Source organism: Podarcis vaucheri, assembly GCF_965113315.1.
Source record: "Podarcis vaucheri genome assembly, chromosome: 2".
Classification (NCBI taxonomy): Eukaryota; Metazoa; Chordata; class Lepidosauria; order Squamata; family Lacertidae; genus Podarcis; species Podarcis vaucheri.
In genome coordinates this window covers 43,242,654-43,263,648 of record NC_138760.1, presented here as the reverse complement: position 1 = coordinate 43,263,648, position 20,995 = coordinate 43,242,654, and the positions used below count along the sequence as shown (strand labels likewise).

The 20,995-nt window shown below is 42.4% G+C and overlaps 1 protein-coding gene across 4 annotated transcripts in view; it reads right to left on the bottom strand.

Moving 5' to 3' along the window:
* TBCD (tubulin folding cofactor D) overlaps nucleotides 1-20,995 on the bottom strand; it is a 125,954-nt gene that overhangs the window by 51,107 nt on the left and 53,852 nt on the right. For all 4 annotated transcript variants that reach the window (XM_082213799.1, XM_082213802.1, XM_082213801.1 and 1 more), the window contains exons 15-17: nucleotides 14,640-14,796; nucleotides 7,470-7,527; nucleotides 743-772 (exon numbers count right to left, since the gene is read on the bottom strand). In XM_082213799.1, the coding sequence (XP_082069925.1) occupies nucleotides 743-772; nucleotides 7,470-7,527; nucleotides 14,640-14,796 (245 nt within the window). The remainder of the gene's footprint in view (nucleotides 1-742; nucleotides 773-7,469; nucleotides 7,528-14,639; nucleotides 14,797-20,995) is intronic.

Sequence of the window (20,995 nt, the reverse complement as noted above, 5' to 3'; positions counted from 1 at the left end):
TAGAAATGTGCAAAACTGTATAAAAATTAGGGAAGTGGGCACCATTGGGAATTAGAAGTACTTTTCCTTTCCAACAAAGTTGTGCTCAACCCTCATTCTCCATTGCATTTATATAGCTACCCAACTACCACTGCTGCATCAGGTTAAGGAAGGAAACAGGGACAGAAGCTGTTCCTATTGCTCAAGGGAAATACTGTATTTTTCTCTCTATAAGACGCACCAGACCACAAGACGCACCTAGTTTTTGGAGGAGGAAAACAAGAAAAAAATATTCTGAATCTCAGAAGCCAGAACAGCAAGAGGGATTGCTGCGCGGTGAAAGCAGCAATCCCTCTTGTTGTTCTGGCTTCTGGGGTAGCTGCGCAGCCTGCATTCGCTCCATAAGGCACACACACATTTCCCCTTACTTTTTAGTAGGGAAAAAGTGAGTCTTATAGAGCAAAAAATACGGTACTTCCCTAACAGCTTTTGCACTGTGCTGATTTTCAGAATGGTGGTATTTGGTATGCCGCCTTTTAAAAAGCTAAGGGCTCTCCCTCAGAATATACTCAAATGTCGTAATTAGGTTTTTAATAGGTACACATGAAGCATTACCAAGATCATTTTGAAATCATTTGTCCAAATTCACCAAACTCTCCCTTCACTTCCACAAGTGACAAAATATCGGCACTTAATTTTACGCTACAGTAGATTTACAAGAAATTAAACGAAGAGAGTTAAAAAAAAAGAGAAGTTACCATACCTGTCTACCAACATTCTCCTGGAAGGCAGCCTAAGAACAGAAAGAACAAACATACAAAAATGAGTCAGGTTTGCTTGCAGATAAATACTAGTTCATGAATTCAAAATAAACATGCAGCAGTATAAACGACCCATGGGCTTTATTTAAAAAAGTAAAGTCAGCTTTGCTGGATGAATATGCCCTCAAGGAGTTGTTGTCACTGCTACTTTATGTGCTAATGCTCTTTTAAATCTGCAGGTTGCCTGCCAACTGTTTAAGAATATGCATTTATTAAAAATAGGCGCACCCACAACAGTGGCCTTTATTGCTGACACAGGGCTTCCCAACAGAAATGAAAAGGCAATGCCCTAAGAACTTAAGTACCAAGAGAGGGTGGTTTTCCAACATGCTTCCGGAAGGCCTGTGTGTGGTTAATGTGCATTTTCAGATTTCAAAGCTCATGAGCCTCCTCCTCTCAGAAGCTACATGAGGATTCTCTTGTCAGCAGCTTAGTTGGAATGTTCTTCCTTTATGGACTTCACTTTTATATGCTAAACTACCAGTATTTGTTATTCATATACATACACACATATATATATATATAGTGAGTGTGTGTGTCAAAACTTCTGATTTTTAACAGTACACTCTAGCGATCAGGAGATAGGTATTAGAAAGAATTGCAAAGTGGTAAACCATAGGTAGTGGAGCATTTTTACATTAAGGCAGCCTGACTAAATTACACAGCGAAGTTGAGATTTTAGTACTTTACCTGGTAGTAAAGAAAAACCTGTGTTCTCTCTGAACAAACTCAAAGCTGCCACACGTTTTTGTTTACTAAACCTTTGCACTCACCCTACCTTTGCCAAATTGTAAGACACTGAGAGTAGCCTTTGTCAGGGCAGTTTCCAGGCATGAGTAACCACAGATGGTAAGTTTACTTCACATCCTAACAGAACTTCACCATGCATTGACAGATGACCTTTGGTAAAATTCTCCTATATGGTGATACAGGTGACACTGCTATCCTGAAGTGACAAGAGTTTATTCAGGAGAGGCTAGTTGTCTAGGTGGGTTCAAGCTCAAACACACCACTATGGATAGCTAAAGTACTCACTGGTATAAATTTAAACGGGAACAACTGCACAAAATAACAAAGCAGCAGTATTGAAATGGCAGTGTAGCTCTATATTTCCAAGGCTACACTGGCTCTGAAATTAACATACTTTATCTTCATATTTTTTTTACGGGAATAGTAAGATTTGGACTTAGGCTGTTAGCTAACATTTTTGTAGTGTCGTGTTTGTTTGTTTGTTTGTTTGTCTAAAGATTTCTCAGCTGCCCTTCATGGAAAAAATTCCAGAGAGGTGTGAATAAAATTCACAAAACACAAATACTGTATAATTTTAAGGGTTGTATACAAATATTACTCAAATATTAACTGACCAAGTTAGTCATGTCCATTAATTTCAATGGGCCTCCTCCCAAGTATGATGGCATTATAAAGTCAGTGTGCACTCTCCTTTGTACAAGCACAGCGAATCTCTACTAAACTGGGTACTTGGAGCAGGGCCTATAGAAGAACTTAAGATACAATAAGCAGCCTCTTATGGGAAGAGATGTTCTTTGGGGTATTTGGGTCCCAAGCCATTTAGGGTATGAAAGCATCTTAAATTAGGCTCTGAAGCAAGCAGACAGTCAATGCAGTTCTTTCAAAAGAAGTTATGAACAACTCTGACCATACAAGCAGGCAAATTCTACACTAACTAAAGCTTCCAAGACACCTTTAAGGGCAGCCTCGTGTATTATGGGAATCAAGCCAGGAGTTTACCACATATTAGATCACCACGGAAGGCTATCCCTCTACAGAAAGAGTCAAGAGTTGATACTAAATGAAAAAGCTGGCAAAACTCTGAAGGCAGCAAGGATTGGCCACTCCAAGCATGAAGAAAAACTAAATCACATTATGACCAAACAGAAATAGAAAAGAAAATCGCACATGCCTTTTGGAGTCTGAACTGTGGATAACTGACCAATAAAGGCATATTGGGATTGTGGTAGATAACTCAACAAGAACATTGCCCCAGTGTGTGACAGCAGTGAAAAAGATGAATGCCATTAAGAAAGGAACAGAAAAGAAAACTCTCAGCATTATAATGCCTGTATGGTGCAAAGATACATGGAATACTGTGCAGAGTGTTGATAACCAAACCCCAAGAAGAATAGTATAGAGCTACTATAGAGTCAAAATTAGCAGAAAGCCAAAGCACTTTGGGTAATTGAGGCCATGTAGGCCTCAAGTATCACTGCTGGAACAAGGAGTACCTTCAAACTGCATACCTATTATTACAGGGGGAATTGCAATCCTAACCTGAACAGGATGAGCACCAATTTCATGCATCCAATCCACCCATCCACAGTGCTTCAGTGACAATTTAATTAGCCATTATCTAACACCCTTTAGGGGTGAAAATATGTGTTTATTCAACATACTTGAAAATCCAAGGTCTAGCTGGGTGTTGTTTCAGTACTACATAGAAGGTCACACAAAAACTAGGGCTCTCGATAGCAAAGTGATGTAGTATACTGTTCTCTTGATTGAATTAGGAAGGGGAGGAGATCTGGCTTTTGAGCCTTCAAAAATGCCAAGGCAAGCTTATATACAGAGGACTGAGACACTCTCTTTTTCATTTCAACAGAGGGTGTTGACAGGGCCAGCAAAGCTTTTACAGTTATGCTGCATGAAAGTTTATTTTTAAGTTTGCCTAACTTAAAATAAATAGGATAAACTGCTTGCACAACTTGCATTAAGCAGGAGAAACTGGCTTCCGGTAAACCTCTCTCCCTACCATGGAAGGTATTGCAAACATTGCAACTCAGCTCATTTCTAAATATCCATGAGGTGAATACAATTCCCACAGACTTCAAAAGAAAACTGAGCACCTATCTTGGGACAGTTAAGTGTATTTTTAATTTCATAATCCGGCATGCCCATCATTTCAAAGTAACAAGCCTTAAATCACAGAAATTATACTCATCAATTTGTTCTACACTCTAAAAACAACAATTGGGGGGAACGAATTCAGAAGACATATAAAACCACTGCAATACATAGATAAAATTTGAATGAAACTATGACTTCGTTGGAAAGGTAAGAGAAGGAATTGGTTAATCTCCCTCCCCACCCCCTTTAGGTGTTGAGTCATTTTAAATCTGTCTTAGCTTGAATTGCTGGTAAATATCCAAAATGCTAGTGGCTACTTATTTCTGCTTACAATCTTTTGTTATGTCATGGGAAAATGCTACATTCAATTAAATAATAATAATCTACATAAATAGCAGCCCTTTAAGTTACTGATTCCTGATTTCACTATCGTTAATATGAAGGGTAATTCTACTTGCTGTATCAAATTAGCAACATGCCCACACCTGAGGCATGTGGGAATCACTATGTTATTTTATACACAATCAGAAAATTTAAGTTCTTTAGAAAACTCTAGCCACTGTAGCCAGAAGCACCAGATCCCATGTGACAAAATATGGGCTTGCATGTAATTTCTAGGCACAGAAATCCATATCCAGCTTAGCATATGCTACTTGAGTTCCTTTCTCCTTATAGAAACCTCCCTATGGTTGTCAACAAGCTGCCTCCAAAGCTGCTAAGGGCAGCTTTCAGCATAATGTGCTACAAGAGCAGCGTGAAGTAGGCAAAAAAACCTGAAAGCTTGCTGGGAATATGCCTACCTAAACAGGATCTTTGAATCCGAGCCATAATCACAAAGAATCACACAGAGTTTTAATTTGTCTGTTGGCCTTGGCTGGATCTCTCACGGTCAAATAGCAGGGCTATCATAATTTTTAACTGTCACAGACAAAGTAGAAAAGAGATAGAAATGGGGAAATCATCAGAGAAAAGACACAAGTGCAGAGTGGCATGTCTAACACAGAGCCACTCTGCACTTGTTGTGCCACCGACAAAAGAGGATCTGTGTTAAATTCACAAAGGTAGGAAAGAAGCCAGAGCAATGGATCTCTACCTACTCCAAGGATTCATGAATACTGACTGTAATGGGTATGAGTTACTCGTACGTAAACTGATGAGTTTCTCGGCTAATTTGCCTTGTTAAAACTTTCTGACTGCACAGCCCCTTCTCATGGTGGCTGCCTCAGTCACTGGCAGAATCCGTCAGTGGGCGTTTCTTGAACCTCTTCCAACATAAAAGTTGTTTGACACCCAGTCTCCTCCTCCTCTCGCTGCGCGGGAGTCTTCTGCGCAGGGAAGGCGTGGGTAGCGGAGGACCTGGGCTCTCCTCACTGATGTCCAGTGAAGAGTCCTGGAGCCCTCTCTCCACTTCCCCCGTCTGCCTCCCTTTATCCCCGGTGTTGCGCTGATTGGCTTCCCCCTCTACTGAGCTGTTTCTCCCCCTGCTGCTGGGACCTTCGCCAGCATAATCTGGGAGCCTCCCCTTCGCCTCTCGCTCTGATGTCAGTTCCCTGACACTGACATACATATAAACAAGCAGTAAAAATACATAAGCATGCAAATGAATATGCACACAGTTGGTGCAAGGAGGTAAAGCCTCTATTTCCTCTCCCCTTCCACTCATGTGTGCATGCACAGAAGCATATGTACGGCTACACCTATTGTTGGTGAGGATGAGACAGAGTGAGGAATACCCTCATCGCCCTGACCAGCTGAAATGCTTACAGTGATGGAACAAACTCCTTAGTGCTACACTCAGTTCCTCCCCTTGAGTAGAGTGGCTGTTTAACAATAGCTGAATAGGTGCTTGCACTATGGAAAAGCAAGTGGTCCATACATGATCTTGCAGGATCCCAATGATGGTCTGATAGCGAAGGGGATGTAGTTTTTAAAATAACTAAGAAACTCTCGTATGTATTTTAAAGAACTGTATGAGATTGAAAGGTCCAGTTTCTTAGGGGAAAGTCTATGGAATTCATTGGTACAAAGTGGCTGGCAATGTCTTCTCTTAAAAGTGCTTGGCTTTAGAGATTTACAGGGAAAAAATTGAAATGTTAATGCTTTATATAGCATTTCTTTTTACATGTGCAAAGTGTATAGTCTGCTTTGTTTGTCTTGCAACAGCCAGGTGAGATAGTCAATTATTTCCATCTTACAGAGGAAAAGCTGAGACCGCTATATCCATAGCCTTTATAAGCAGGAACTACTGGCAATCATTTAGCATCAAAAAATTGTATGAAAGTGAAAAATACTTTGACATATTTTATTAATTTATACACATACATGCAGTTGGAGTTCTCAATCTCATAGAATATATTTATAAGTGTTACAAGCTTTCAATCTCATACAATTCTTTGTTGCAAAAAGGAGTGCCAGTAGGGTTGGACATGAAAGGCAGTCTGTGTGCAGTGTTAGCCTGCAGCTATGATTGCAGCATAACCCATCGTGGAAGAATCTGTATGATTAAAATGCTGGAGTCTGATTTCTTCAATTAAGGTTTCTGATCCTCAAGCTATGAGATACAGTACAACCTGGAGAAGAAGCACTCAGCCACAATGGTTGTGGGCTTCTGTATATGACATTTGGCCATTTCAAGCTGCCTGCTGCCATCTTTGCCGCTGTCTGCACCTGCTGCTGCCCCCTCCCAACCCTGGCCGGCTGCAGCTGGAGGGTCTCTGGCCACAGCCCAGGAGGAGGAAGAGAGGAGGAAGGGGATTGTGGAGGGGCAGTTGAATCCTGAGATTGTGTGTGTGTGTGTGTGTGTGTGTGTGTTTGTGTGTGTGTGTGTGTTTGTGTGTGTCACACACAGAGGTGGGGGGGGGAGAGACTGAACCAGGCATCTGTAGGAGCTGTCCCTGTGAGAGGGTCACTTTTGTTGTGTAGGAAGGGACACCCCCCCAGGGCCAATGGTAACCTCGCCCCCCCCACTGCACCTCCTGCCCCCAGTGTCACTGCTTGTCACACTGTAAACAGAGAGAGAGAGTGAGTGAGGAGCAGGAAACAAGGGAGTGCAGAAGATCAAAAAAGAGGAGAAAATAGCCATTGTGAGATGAGACAGAATAAACATTAGCTCATGAAAATGGCCTCAGGCTTCTCCATTTGTGGAAACAAGGTTGGGGAGAAGAGGAAGTCAAGGGTACTGGGCTGGGGTTTTTGGAGGGGGTTTGTTGTGGTGGTGGTGCTGTTGGCTTTATTTTCATCTTTATTTTCGATCTTGTTGAAATTTATGTGGAAATTGTTCAGTTTGGTTGTCTATTTCTGAAGGTTGTATTTATTGTTCATTACTACTTTTGTTATGTTGTAGTTATGTATTCCCCTCATGTTATGATCTGCCTTGAGGATGGTTTGAACCGTGGAAAGGCAGCATACAAATAAATTTATGTTATGTATGGCAGCCATGTAGGAAAGGTAGAAAAACAGCTTTAAAACGCGGAACGCCTGCACAGGCCAAATGTGGGCAGCTTATTTCAATACTGGAAACGCAAAAGTCCATATAATCCAGATATACTAAAATATTTAAACTAGAAATCACCTTAAGATTTGTACACTCAGAACTTGAGTTAAGCTACAACCCGACAGACAGAAATTTAATAAAAAGGGGGGGGGGTAATTTTTTCCAATTGGAAAGTAATTATATAAAACCTTTAAAAAACTGATATTGCATGTTAGGAAAAGCTTCCTACCAGTAAACTGCACGGCTCAAAAAGGCCACAGTAGTGTCATAAAGTATCAGAAACATTTAGAACATATTGCAAACTCACAACTTACCGAGGCAGCTCTTCTGCAATTAATATCACGGTCAAATATAGCAGTTATAACCAGGGCACTGAAGACAGAAAGAAGGAATATATAAGAATAATTGACAATCGTAAGAATTTCAGTGTATTTTTTTTTAACACTCAGGCCACTGCAAAGTCAGGCATTCATTATCATGAGTAGCTGAGATCAGGCAGCCCCCCTTCTCTGTTGAACCTCTGGTGCTTGGTGACAAACTTTTCATTCAGCAGATATTTTGAGCAAGTTTTTTTTTAATCTTCTGCTTCATTTTTCATTATTGTATCCTTTGTAGCCATACTGTACAGTGGTACCTCAGGTTAAGTACTTAATTTGTTCCGGAGGTCCATTCTTAACCTGAAACTGTTCTTAACCTGAAGCACTACTTTAGCTAATGGGGCTTCCCGTCGGCGTCACACCGCCGGAGCACGATTTCTGTTCTTATCCTGAAGCAAAGTTCTTAACCTGGAGCACTATTTCTGGGTTAGCGGAGTGTGTAACCTGAAGCGTATGTAACCTGAAGCATATGTAACCCGAGGTACCACTGTACATCACTCAAGGGTTGTATCCAAAGCTATTCCTATGCAGCGTAGATACACTGAAGCTAATGGACATGACTAACTTAATGTTAACTTAGGTTCATTAATATTGACAGGTCTACTCTTGAGTATTACTTAGCTGTATAGAACCCAGAGGCTACAGCTTTATGTACTTAAAGTTCCTTGGAAGAATACTTCCTGTATTCTGTATTTTCTGTACTTTCCATATTCTGGGGGCACCACCACTATTTGACTGAGATCTGTCTGGATATACAAATTTCAGTACATAGTTTAAGGAACACTATAGCAACAATGAAGAAATGGGCCACAATGTAATTAGCAGGGTCTATTCTACAACGCTGTACAACATTTATTAATAACCTTGGCAAGCATACTTAATCTCCCTCTGGCTGGACGTAAACTCCCCTTTGTACCCGCAGTCTGGGGCAGGGAGATGTTCACAAGTGACATGACCAGAGGCAACCTGATCTGAGGGCTCATCACCAGGGCAGCTAGGACATCCCAACCCTCTGTGGACCCTTGCTGCTTATAGCAAGGTAGGCAAGTGTTGCACTGGGTAGACCAGAGCAAATAGTTTCTAGCTTGCCTTTGGTGCATCATGAAAGGAGGCCCAGATGCAGAGAAGTGACAATTTGTAGCCTGCCATCACCACCAACCCATTAGGTCCTATTTTAGATGCCGGTTAACAGAGCCACGAAATCTTTTTTACTAGTTCTTCAAATAATAATAATAATAATAATAATAATAATAATAATAATAAATTTTATTTATATCCCGCCCTCCCCAGCCGAAGCCGGGCTCAGGGCGGCTAACAACACTAAAATAGTGCAACATTATAAAAACATCATAAGAATTAATTAAAATCAGAATTGATGGCAACCATAAACTAAAGTATTGTAAGGATTGCCAAAGGAGGGAGTCAGGCTGTGCCCCAACCAAAGGCCTGGTGGAACAGCTCTGTCTTGCAGGCCCTGCGGAAAGATGTCAAGTCCTGCAGGGCCCTTGTCTCTTGTGACAGAGCGTTCCACCAGGTTGGAGCCGCAGCCGAAAAAGCCCTGGCTCTAGTTGAGGCCAGCCTAACCTCTCTGAGGCCTGGGACCTTCAAGATGTTTTTATTTGAGGACCGTAAGTTCCTCTGTGGGGCATACCAGGAGAGGCGGTCCCGTAGATACGAGGGTCCTAGGCCGTATAGGGCTTTGAAGGTTAAAACCAGCACCTTAAACCTGATCCTGTACTCCACCGGGAGCCAGTGCAGCTGGTATAGCACCGGATGAATGTGATCTCGCAGCGAGGACCCCGTAAGGAGTCTCGCTGCGGCATTCTGCACCCGCTGGAGTTTCTGGGTCAGTCTCAAGGGCAGCCCCACGTAGAGCGAGTTACAATAATCCAGTCTGGAGGTGACCGTCGCATGGATCACAGTGGCTAGGTCAGGGCGAGAGAGGTAAGGGGCCAACTGCTTAGCTTGGCGGAGATGAAAAAATGCCGCCTTTGTTATAGCTGTAATCTGCGCCTCCATAGAGAGGGAGGTATCGAAGATTACACCCAAACTCTTGACGGACGGTGCTGGCACTAATTGCACCCCCGCAAGAGATGGGAGTTGCCCCCTCAATCCCATATCGTCCCGTCCCAGCCAGAGGACCTCTGACTTCGAAGGATTTAACTTCAACCGGCTCCCACGTAACCATCCAGCCACAGCTTCCAAGCATCTGATCAGTGTGTCTGGGGCCGAGTCAGGATGGCCATCCATCAACAGATAGAGTTGGGTGTCATCAGCATACTGATGGCAGCCCAGCCCAAAACTCCGGACAAGCTGGGCGAGGGGGCGCATAAAGATGTTAAAAAGCATTGGGGAGAGAATCGCACCCTGAGGCACTCCACACACCAAGGAGTGGCGGGATGACAGTTCCCCCCCAAGCGCCACCCTCTGTCCCCGACCAGAGAGAAACGAGCGCAGCCATTGAAGGACTGTGCCCTGGATCCCCACGTCGGCGAGGCGGTGGTCCAGAAGTTCATGATCGACCATGTCGAAAGCTGCTGACAGATCTAGAAGAATCAGCAGCCCCGACCCGCCTCGATCCAGCTGTCTACGAAGATCATCTGTTAGGGCGACCAGAGCCGTCTCGGTCCCATGACCAGCGCAGAAGCCGGACTGGAATGGATCCAGAGCCGATGTTTCATCCAGAAACCTACCAAGGGAGAGGATTAGGTTTCTGCCTGTTGTGGAATTGGAAAGTAGTATGTTATCTTTCGTATTGTCAGTTACTGGTAAGTCAAAACTGGCACTTGGTCATTAGGCAGGTACTATAATTAGGGGCAAGAAGGGGAGATGGGCTCTCCACAAAATCCACAACACCAGGCAGAAGGCTCATAGTCACGCAAGGAAAGCACTGTGATACACTAATGAGAAATTACACCATGAACCCATGCTTACAGCATCTGATTAAGCTATCGCCTCCCTTCTACTGAGGGAGTTTACATGAGACTCCACCAGGATTTCCCAACATAATGGAACAGCCAAAGTGGGATTTCTTTCACAAGAAAGGAATAAAACATGTTTTGACATATCACGAGTTAATTGCATCTGATTTCCAACAGGTATGGCAAAGAATGGCTCACTCTTTCAAGTGTCAATGATACTTCTTATGTAGTATCCTAAAGCATATTAAAACTTTTGTTATGACATTATATTTGCTTTGCATAACTCAAGAGACAATAAAGGTATACTGAAACCTCCACAATGAGGGTTGGCAATGAATGCTGTTAGTGTGTAAGTATCATATTACTGAAAAACGTTTTTCCAACTAATCTAATTTTCATGGATGCGGAAGTAAATCTAAGACAGCCATCTTAAATTTCACTAAATCAAGGTCATGGAGCTCATAGTACTATGACTCTTGGATGGAACACAGTGGACAAAAAGTCACGGAAATTTGGGTTCATACTGTGAAGCTAAATATCTGGGTATCTAAAGTAGTTCAAAAGTTCAGCCGGCATGGAGCTTGTACATGATGATGCAGATTATTTCATAAAAATTAGATATGAAAGTTAGCTATAGCCTTCTAGCTTGTAAATTAGATGCCACTGCTACTGAACACAGTAACATTCAAAGCCAGGAAATATCTGCCCACTTTCCATTGCAATCTGTTTAGTTGCACACCCTTTCACTAAACAAAAGTTGGTGTCACTGTTTCCATTTTGTATATTTAAGCCCCAACAAGTTTAAAGGGCAGGGCAGGGCAAGCAATCGAAAGTTTCGGTCCTGTTCCCCTACTTCCTTCACCTCTACTATTCTGACAAAAGAAGAGGCAGGACTAGGCGTGGTTTTCCAAGCCAGGCGCTGCCCTGCTACACAAAAAGAAGGAAGTGAGAAACATTTCTATCTTCCCTACTGAGAAGAACTTATGTGCTGTGTGGGTGTCCACAAGTTGCAGAACCTTCTCTGTGGTAGCGTGAGTCTTAAGAAATGCCCAGCCCAAGGAGACTTATCTGACTCTTGACACAGGTGTTTAGGCAAACACATGGCTTCTCAAAGAAACAAAAACAAAACACCTCTGGGATAGCTGGGTTTTATATTTACTGCTTTTCTGTGGTTTCAGTGAAGGTTGTTTCCTCTTTTTAGGAATCACTGCTGTTTCTATTATATGGACTTGGTTTGAGAAGAACAGTAGGGTATATATTTACGGAAATGAATATATTTGATTAGTCTGTGTTTAGTTTTATGGTTAAGGACAGCTGAGCCCTGGAATGCCAAAGATGACAGATGAAGAGGGTCAGGGAGAAAGAGGGAGCTGGCCTGCTTGATCCCCCAACCATTCATTTAGCACCATTCACATTATCCTGGAAGTGTACATTAGCACCAGGGAGATGGACATGTTGCTTCTCAGGCTATGCAGCAATAAAATGCTCAGGTTCAATGCTGGCAACCAGCCAGTCTCAATTCTGAGCTCTAATAGTGGAAGTGGTTTTGGAAGGGTGATAATTTTTTTTTTTTAAGGTATCATGCAAGGCTCCATGCTGGCCGAAGCTCCTGAAAAAGAGCAATCCTGTTGGGCACCAAACTCACCATCAGTTACAGCGAGTTATTAACACCATTTCTGGTATTAATCCTTGAACAGAAGGTTCTCTGTTTCTCTCTGTTGGTAACCGCTCACATTACAGTTTGCCAAGTGGAAGCACACTTGCCCTCGTTTGCTCTTGGAGACAGGCATGATCTTTAGAGGTTTGCTAATTTGGGTGTACAAAGGAGCCACTGGGGTCAACAGCAATGCCAAAGTCATTATGACAGAACTATGAGTAGGCAAGAAGAGACGCAATGTTAAAAGGCCTCACTGAACTACTGCCACAAATCCTTATTTCTGCAACGAAAGCCAGACACACACATTGTGAAAAATGGAGTCTGAGAGTGCAAATATGTTACCCAATATGTAACAGATATTACTTTTAGCATGAATTAGTCAGACAACAAAATATATTCCTCATGTACAGGTTATTCTCAACATTTCATCAGAGCACAAGATGTAGCTCTGAGCAATATTCATATTTCCTGATTCTGCAGGCTAATCTTGCCCCAGAGTCAAGTGGCTCCATTTACCTAAGAGCCACACCTTTCTTTTCTTCTCACCAGGCAGTACTCCAGGGAAGACTAAACTGCCTGCACTCCCACAGTGTCATCAATTTCTTCTGAGCTGCGGGGTTAGTACTGTTCTCAAGCGTAAGTAAAGGAAGAGCATTCATGTCTTCACAACAGTAGACCCCCTTTTCATTTTCATCAGCAACACAACAATACAATTATCTAGGGATTCAACTAAACATAATTTTTAAGGATCTTTAAGATTTATAGAAACCCAGCATACAACAAACCTAGCTTCCTGTGCAGGAGCATTTCAAAAAACATTAAGCTATTTTGTATAAAACTGCTTAGTGAAAAGATACTGATTTTCAATTACGGCATGATTATAAGGAACAGCCTAAATTGATTAACCAAAACCACTGGAGGAAACCAGATTGGGGAAAGCAGCATTTCTGAATTTTACATGTCTACAATTTCCTTTTTCCTGCAAGTACAGAGATCAGTAACACTTTGTTCTTGCCCGAGTGCAAGTAGGAGCAACAGTACACGACCCTGGCTTAGGGATAAGCCCAGACTGAGGATTCATTATTTGTTTTGCTCAAACAAACCTTGGCTTCAAATCCCTGGTTAAACCAGGGATTGTGGCTTGTTGCTGCTGCTCACCCTAGGGGAGAAATGAAGCAACAGCAGCTTACTATGCCATAGAACTGCTGCCACAGAATGCAAAGTCCTAGAAGATCACACCATGTAACCATGAAAGCATTATTTCAATAAAATGTTGCATACTGTACATGAGCAGCAAATTAAAAATTGCAGGTGTACCATTCTATGACCTGATGTGCACTGCAATATTTCTTCCAATTAATAGCTGAGGCAAGAAGGCATGAGGACATTTGCAAGATTAATATGTTGCAAAATCTCGAAGGGACACAAAAGATCTCAATAACTGCACAAATTAAGCCCATCTCAATGCCTATATCCCTTAAGTTTACTTTCAGAGAGAGTTACATGCGAACTATACAATGAAGTTCAGCCTATTTCAAGATACCGAATTATTCAATTTTGAAAGGTAGCAGAATTTGTTTCTGGCTAAATATATCACTCTTCTCAGCCAGAATGAGTGACACACCTAAAGTTAGAACTGAAGAGACAAGAAAGTAAAGGCATATGATTAGTGTTTCTGGCTGTAAACCAAGGTGTGCTAATACAGGTGAAACTGTGTGTCATCCTGTGAAAGTTCCTGATTCTCAGCATAGAGCTTCATTGCTCCCACACTACATTATTCCAAGAGGAAAAGACAGATAAACACACAGCTTTAGGGCCTCATTAGAAGAAATGTATTTCTTAGAAATAGGATGTTGAAGTATTTTCAACTAGTGCACTGCCAAGATGGAAGGTTTGTAGCTAAACACCAAGTTGCTACCAATATATTTAGACTCTGGCTAAAGAATTGATTACATAACAACTGTGTAAACACATGTTCCATTGATTGGAGATCTTGTGACATTTCTTCAGCCAAGATTGCTCGGGGTGAATTTTTCTTTAAGTATTCAAAAAAAGCAAAAAAGGATGTTTTTCACAGAGTTGACATGGATGATCAAAAACTTTTAAAAATTGCCCCCAGAAGAATAACATTTATTTATTACAAATGCTTCCTTAGGTAACTTTTCATCTACAAAGATACCAGAGCAGTATACAAAGGTAGGGGGAAATAAAACAACCACCCCCCAAATATAATACAATATAAAGTTAAAACATCATAAACCCAAAAGACAATTTAAAAACAACAACAAGCAGAGCAGACTAGATAAATTCATTCAGTGCTAGAATAAAATGATTTCCGAGACAGACATGTAACAATAACAGGTTCCAGTTTTACCAAATTATTTTGAAAGTGGTAGGGGACTGTTTTTGTTTATATTGTATTGACTTGTAAGCACTACTGAAATGCAAATTTATTCCATAGTTCATTTTCTGAAATCTGCCCCATCTATATGAAACAGATAAACCAAGCATTTCACTGTAGTAACTTACCTTGAAATCTGACTGACAAATGGTCTCAGTTCTAAGGGATCATAGGCACGAGCAAAAGCCCAACATACATAACAAGCAGAATCCCGAAGGTTAGAGCCGACACTGCAAGCTCCTCGCTTCTCATCGTAGCTCAGTCCTTTTAAAATCACAGGAACAACTGTGGAGAATTTTTGAAATAAGAAAAAATAAACTGCATGGAAGTCATTCAATGAGATACTTGTATTAGAAGAGGAATAAGGACAGTTGGTGAATGATTTGTGCAGGTGGTGACAGTTCTGTAGCAAAGGGACAAATTCCATCTGAGATGATTTTGTTCCCTGTAGCCTCATCCTGCATCAGTGGGGAGAGACAGTACAAACAAAATGGAGGAAGAAGGTGTGAAGAACTGCCTTGCTATTAGAGGGAAACTTAAACAAAAACTGCAGCAACAAACACCTCAACAAGTGGGAAACGCTAATTCAGGTGCTGGAAGGGATGAAGTGCACATAATCATTGAAATAAAATTGCGTTGTTTTTGTTTTCTAATTGAGAAATGCCATGCATTGCTGCAAGGGATAGGGGAGCTTTCCTGAGCCTATTTTTCCTATATTTTGAAGGTCTGCATGAGTGCTTATGTAGAATAGCAGGGAAGCTCAGATAGCAGTATCTGGGCTTTCTACAAGGCAGCTCAGACCTGGATGGAAAACAACTACACCTTCAGTTGACAATATGCTTCGAGTTTCTATTCTTTACAAAGGTAGTATTTCAATGATGGCTAAAACAAGAAAAATCATTAAAACAATCAGAAAACATAATCTCATAAGTCAAGATTACCCAAGAATTGACTCAGTGGCTGCATTCAGACATCATGATAAACCATTGTTTATTGTGATATCTGAATGCTTTGTCTTGTGTTTTGTTTACATTTATGGGACCTCATTTCAGAATAGACACACAATATATTCTATCCACTGTATCTTAAAACCTGCCATTAAGGTAAAGGTAAAGGTACCCCTGCCCGAACGGGCCAGTCTTGACAGACTCTGGGGTTTGTGCGCCCATCTCACATCTATTGGCCGGGGGCCAGCGCTGTCCGAAGACACTTCCGGGTCACGTGGCCAGCGTGACAACGCTGCTCTGGCGAGCCAGAGCCGCACACGGAACGCCGTTTACCTTCCCGCTGGTAAGCGGTACCTATTTATCTACTTGCCCCCGGGGGTGCTTTCGAACTGCTAGGTGGGCAGGCGCTGGGACCGAGCAGCGGGAGCGCACCCCGCCGCGGGGATTCGAACCGCCGACCTCTCGATCGGCAAGCCCTAGGCGCTGAGGCTTTAGCCCACAGCGCCACCCGCGTCCCCTGAAACCTGCCATTAAATGCCATTAAATGCCATTAAAATGAAGTTAATGGCATTCAACCAAGCTTTGTATTTCTGATTCCCACAGCTGTCCATACAAGAGTTAAGAGCCTTTTGCATTGCAAGCCTAAGCATTATTACCCAGAAGTCCTTGGGCGTGAGCCCCACTGAACTCAGTGTCTGTTAACATGCAGTAGATTGGGCTGCATGCTGTTTTTACTGATTAAATGATTCAAACAATATTTACAGTTATCTCAACACAGATAAAATTCTAATGCTACAATAACACTAAAATTAAAGTTTGACTGAAGAACCTTTCTTTCTAGCCTATCATCTGTCTAGTTTTATTGCATAAGAGGGGCTTGGCTTAACTCCCTTCCTCAAGCAGAGTACATCTTGCTCCCTCTTGAGATGCAGAGTTAGCATATTCTGTACTTGACCCACTTCTACACCTTCTACTGGTGTTGGCGAGACTTGGCCAAACCAAAAGGTGGGGGGGGGGGGCGTGTTGCAGACACCACCAATGAGCTGACTGGCAGTGCTGCAAAACCCTATGCAAAGTGCTCTGTAAGACAGCACTTTGCAAGAGGCTTATAAAAACGTAAAGATCAATTGATTGTTGGTGCAAGAGCCATACAGTCATACCTCGGGTTGAATGTGCTTCAGGATGAGCGTGTTTGAGTTGCTCTCCGCGGCAACCCGGAAGTAACAGAGCGCGTTACTTCCGGGTTTTGCCGCTTGCGCATGCGCACTCAAAATGATGTCATGCGCATGTGCAGAAGCTGCAAAAAGCAACACGCGCATGCGCAGACGTGCCATCGCTGGTTATGTTTGCTTCTAGATGCGAACGGGGCTCCGGAACGGATCCCATTCGCATCTAGAGTTACCACTGTACAAGCAAAAAAGGTCACATGGTCTGTGGCTCAGGCCTACAATCCACATCCAGTTCTCCATTCCTGCTCTAATAGTTGCTAGACGCATGTAGTGCACAGTTTGGCCAAAGTTAAGTACTTTTGGATCTCCTTCATTTTAATGCGAGTTAAGTATCTGTTCAAATTTTCTCAGCAAATCAAACTGGTAACTTCTCCTTTCCTCAAAAGCATATACCGTACTTATTATTATTTATCAGTTTAATGTGCAAAACTGCTTTATAATGAGCCTGATATGAAGCTGACTCAGGACAGACCAAAGAAGACATCTCATATTGCCCATCACTGTGCTGAGCTAAGGTTCAACTGCCAACCTTCTGATCGGCAACCCCTAGGGTCTGTGGTTTAGACCACAGTGCCACCCATGTCCCTCAAAGAGGAATTAGATAGCAATAAAGAAAAAGAAGAATGTTCCATTATTCATTATTATTACTACTACTACTACTACTACTAAAGAGGAACTAGATAGCAATTTAAAAAATGTAATAACTGGCTTTCAAAGGACCTCCTGTATTTCATTCTAATTTTAAGGAATCGTACACAAAAGGTTGAAATTATATAAGGGGTGTGTAACACAATGAAACTAAGGACTATACAAGACAAGAGCAAATACACTAAACAGCAACCCTACGGTCTTACAGTTTTTCTTTGCTTTTTCTTTTTTGGCGAGGCTGAGGAAGCTTCTAAATTAAACCTTTCACACAGTTCCAATGGTCCGATGCCAAAACCTACCAACCACACAGGTTTCCCTACAAGGCTTTCTCTTGGCACCTGCCAGTCAGGTAATATAGTTCAAACATACTGCTTACTGAACAGTATGTAATTTAATCAACTGCTGTAGCCTACAGAAATAACAGCCTGCAGGGGAAATAAAAGTCACTTAACTCTTATACTTCCCCTTCTTTCTGTGGTGAACAAGTAAGGGCCGGGAAAGAGGCATAAGCTTTAAGGGAGGGGGGAGAGAGGCATAAGCTTCAAGTATTTCTGTTTTAGGAGGTACACATTCTGATGGGGGACACATTATGCCCCTTCTAGGGTAGTTTGTCCACCCTACATACACCCCCCCGAGACACACTCCATTGTCTCTAAGGCAGATGGTGCCAGCACAACACAAAACACAGAAAGTACACAACACAGGCTTGTAATGTGTTCAATTAAAATTGGGAACTTCCTCACAGAGATGAGGTGTGATATGGTGTAGTGGCTCAGACACTTCACAGTGCAATCCTACTGTACAATGCCTTCTTACTACTAAATTCAGTGGAGCTTACTACCAGGTAGGTGGAGTTAGGATTGCAGTTTAAGCCACAAACTGGAAAATCTCTGGTTGGAATCCCACCTATGCAATGATCTCAATAGACAGCCTTAGGCAAGCTGCCCTCTCGCAGTCCTCACATCTGAAATGAAGGGGTAATAAAGGTAAAGGTACCCCTGCCCGAACGGGCCAGTCTTGACAGACTGTGGGGTTTGTGCGCCCATCTCACATTTATTGGCCGGGGGCCAGCGCTGTCCGGGGACACTTCCGGGTCACGTGGCCAGCGTGACATCGCTGCTCTGGCGAGCCAGAGCCACACACGGAACGCCGTTTACCTTCCCGCTGGTAAGCGGTACCTATTTATCTACTTGCACCCGGGGGTGCTTTCGAACTGCTAGGTGGGCAGGCGCTGGGACCGAACAGCGGGAGCGCACCCCGCCGCGGGGATTCGAACCGCCGACCTTTCGATCGGCAAGCCCTAGGCGTTGAGGCTTTAGCCCACAGCGCCACCCGCGTCCCACGAAGGGGTAATACCGCTGTCCTAATGACTGCAACTATGTGAAGCACTTCTGAGACTTGAAAGCACTGTATATCAAGGTTTTTTTGTTTTTGTTTTATTAGCCTCTCTATCAACTTTGACACCATTAAGTCGAGCATTCATGTCTGGGAATTAATACAAATCACTGTACTCTTGCATTATTCCCTGTGGTCCTGCTTTTTAAAGGTGTTAGCTTGTAGTAACTTTAGAGATTCCTTTGCATCACATGGCTTACAAGTATGAACCAGCAAATGCCTATGGTATCATATAGTGTAGAGGAGTTCCTCATGACACATGTAATATTTTTAACATGTAACAGTGCACTCAAAATTTGATGCAAAGACAGTCCTTTTCAAGGATAAGTAATCTCCCCCAACTCTTCCGACCAGCAGGAAAGACAATAGCAGAAAATTGGAAAAGGCATGAATAGAATCAGCTGCCACACATCTGTTATTTGCACCGGTGCAGAATAATGCTTTATTGTCACAGAACAGGGCTAGTACTAATTCAGTATTGGAAAAAGTCATTTTTAGCAGTGTGGAGCAGTGGTTAGAGTGTCACACTATGGCCTGGGAGACCGGGGTTCAAATCCCCACTTGGGCAGGACTGAGCGACCTTGGGGCAGTCACTGCTGCTCAGCTTAACGTACCTCAGAGGGCTGTTGTGAGGATAAATGGGAAGGGTGTGCCACCTTCAGGTCCCTGGATAAAAGGTGGGGTGTAAATTTAATAATAATGATAATAATGATGATGATTATAATAATGATAATAATGATAATAAGTGCCTAAGATGAAAAAACACGTCCTCTAAGGAGGACGAAGAAACTGCTTTTAAGAGGCACAAAATTACCCTACACGGGAAAACCACATCGCAGGACCAAAAGTTTAGTATTCTCTTTTTTGTTTGGTGAAAGAAAATAAAACAACCTGACAGCACTAAAACTGTCTTGAAAAATGTAGTTTAACTTGTTCCCAAGTGTGTTGAATAAACTGGTGAAAAAATGGATTTAACTGGTTATACAAGAACACAAAGAAGCCCCTGGAGGCAGTTTTTGAAAATCTGCTGTAAATTTTTTCTTCTGGAGATTAAACATTACTGCTACTGATATTACTGTTTATGTTGTACTTTCCACTTCATACTTAAATAAAACCAGGGGGAAATGTTGGTTTCTCTAAGAAGTGTAGAAAGAAAAGCTCTATTGATCATTACACGATCTTTCATCTTGGGAAACACAGATGAGAGGTGTCAGGCAGGAGCTACAATGGTACCTCGGGTTAAGAACTTAATTTGTTCTGGAGGTCCGTTCTTAACCTGAAGCTGTTCTTAACCTGAGGTACCACTTTAGCTAATGGGGCCTCCCGCTGCTGCCATGCGATTTCTGTTCTCATCCTGAAGCAAAGTTCTTAACCCGAGGTAGTATTTCTGGGTTAGCAGAGTCTGTAATCTGAAGGGTCTATAACCTGAGGTACCACTGTACTACATTTTGTACTTCAACGAAAGGTTAGGCATCTGAAGAAGCAATTCCATGTCATAATAAAGTTGTTGATTATGTAGGCCATGTATAGAACTCACCTTAAACAATGGTTTAGTGTGGCATGGTTATTCCCCCCCCCCCATGCTCAAGCACTCTCCTCTCCCCTCATCTCCTCCCATATATACAAGAGTGGCAATTCAGAAGCTTTCACTTCTGCTTTTAGCAAACCACGGCTTCCTACATCATCCCAACTGGAAACTATGGTTAAATATAAAGTATGATTAGTTTAAACAAGCCTGCTTCAGAAACCATGTTTTGAAGGTGGCTTCTTTTAAACTAGCCATAATTAATGTCAGCCATAGTTTCCCCCCCCCCCCTTCAGATAACAGGACTGAAAGCGCAAAGATTCCCAAGGTTGGGAGGTGGCTAAGTTCATTTCCATTGCATTAAGCCATGGTATAGCAAAATATCCAAACATGGCCTAAGAGTTTATCAACATGTGTGACTTGCCTATATTGGTTATTGCCTATAACCAATGAAAGAAGATTTTCTCATGGTCAGGGAAGCTGGGTCATAATGGGCGAATGAACTCCAGTAACTCAACTCTGAGGATTTCACTAGGTGTATTCTGAGCAATGCATTTTAAGCCTTAAGCAAATATAACTAGTCAGGAGTACCACAGAATTTCTTACACCAGGATATGGCAGTTGACATTTTAAAGGATCAGAGGAAAATAAGGTAGGGTGAGTATTGAGGAAACCTTGGGTCTGCTGTTAGGATAACCCAGGACACATTCGGCAGCTAAGCAAGGTATGCTGGCTCTAAC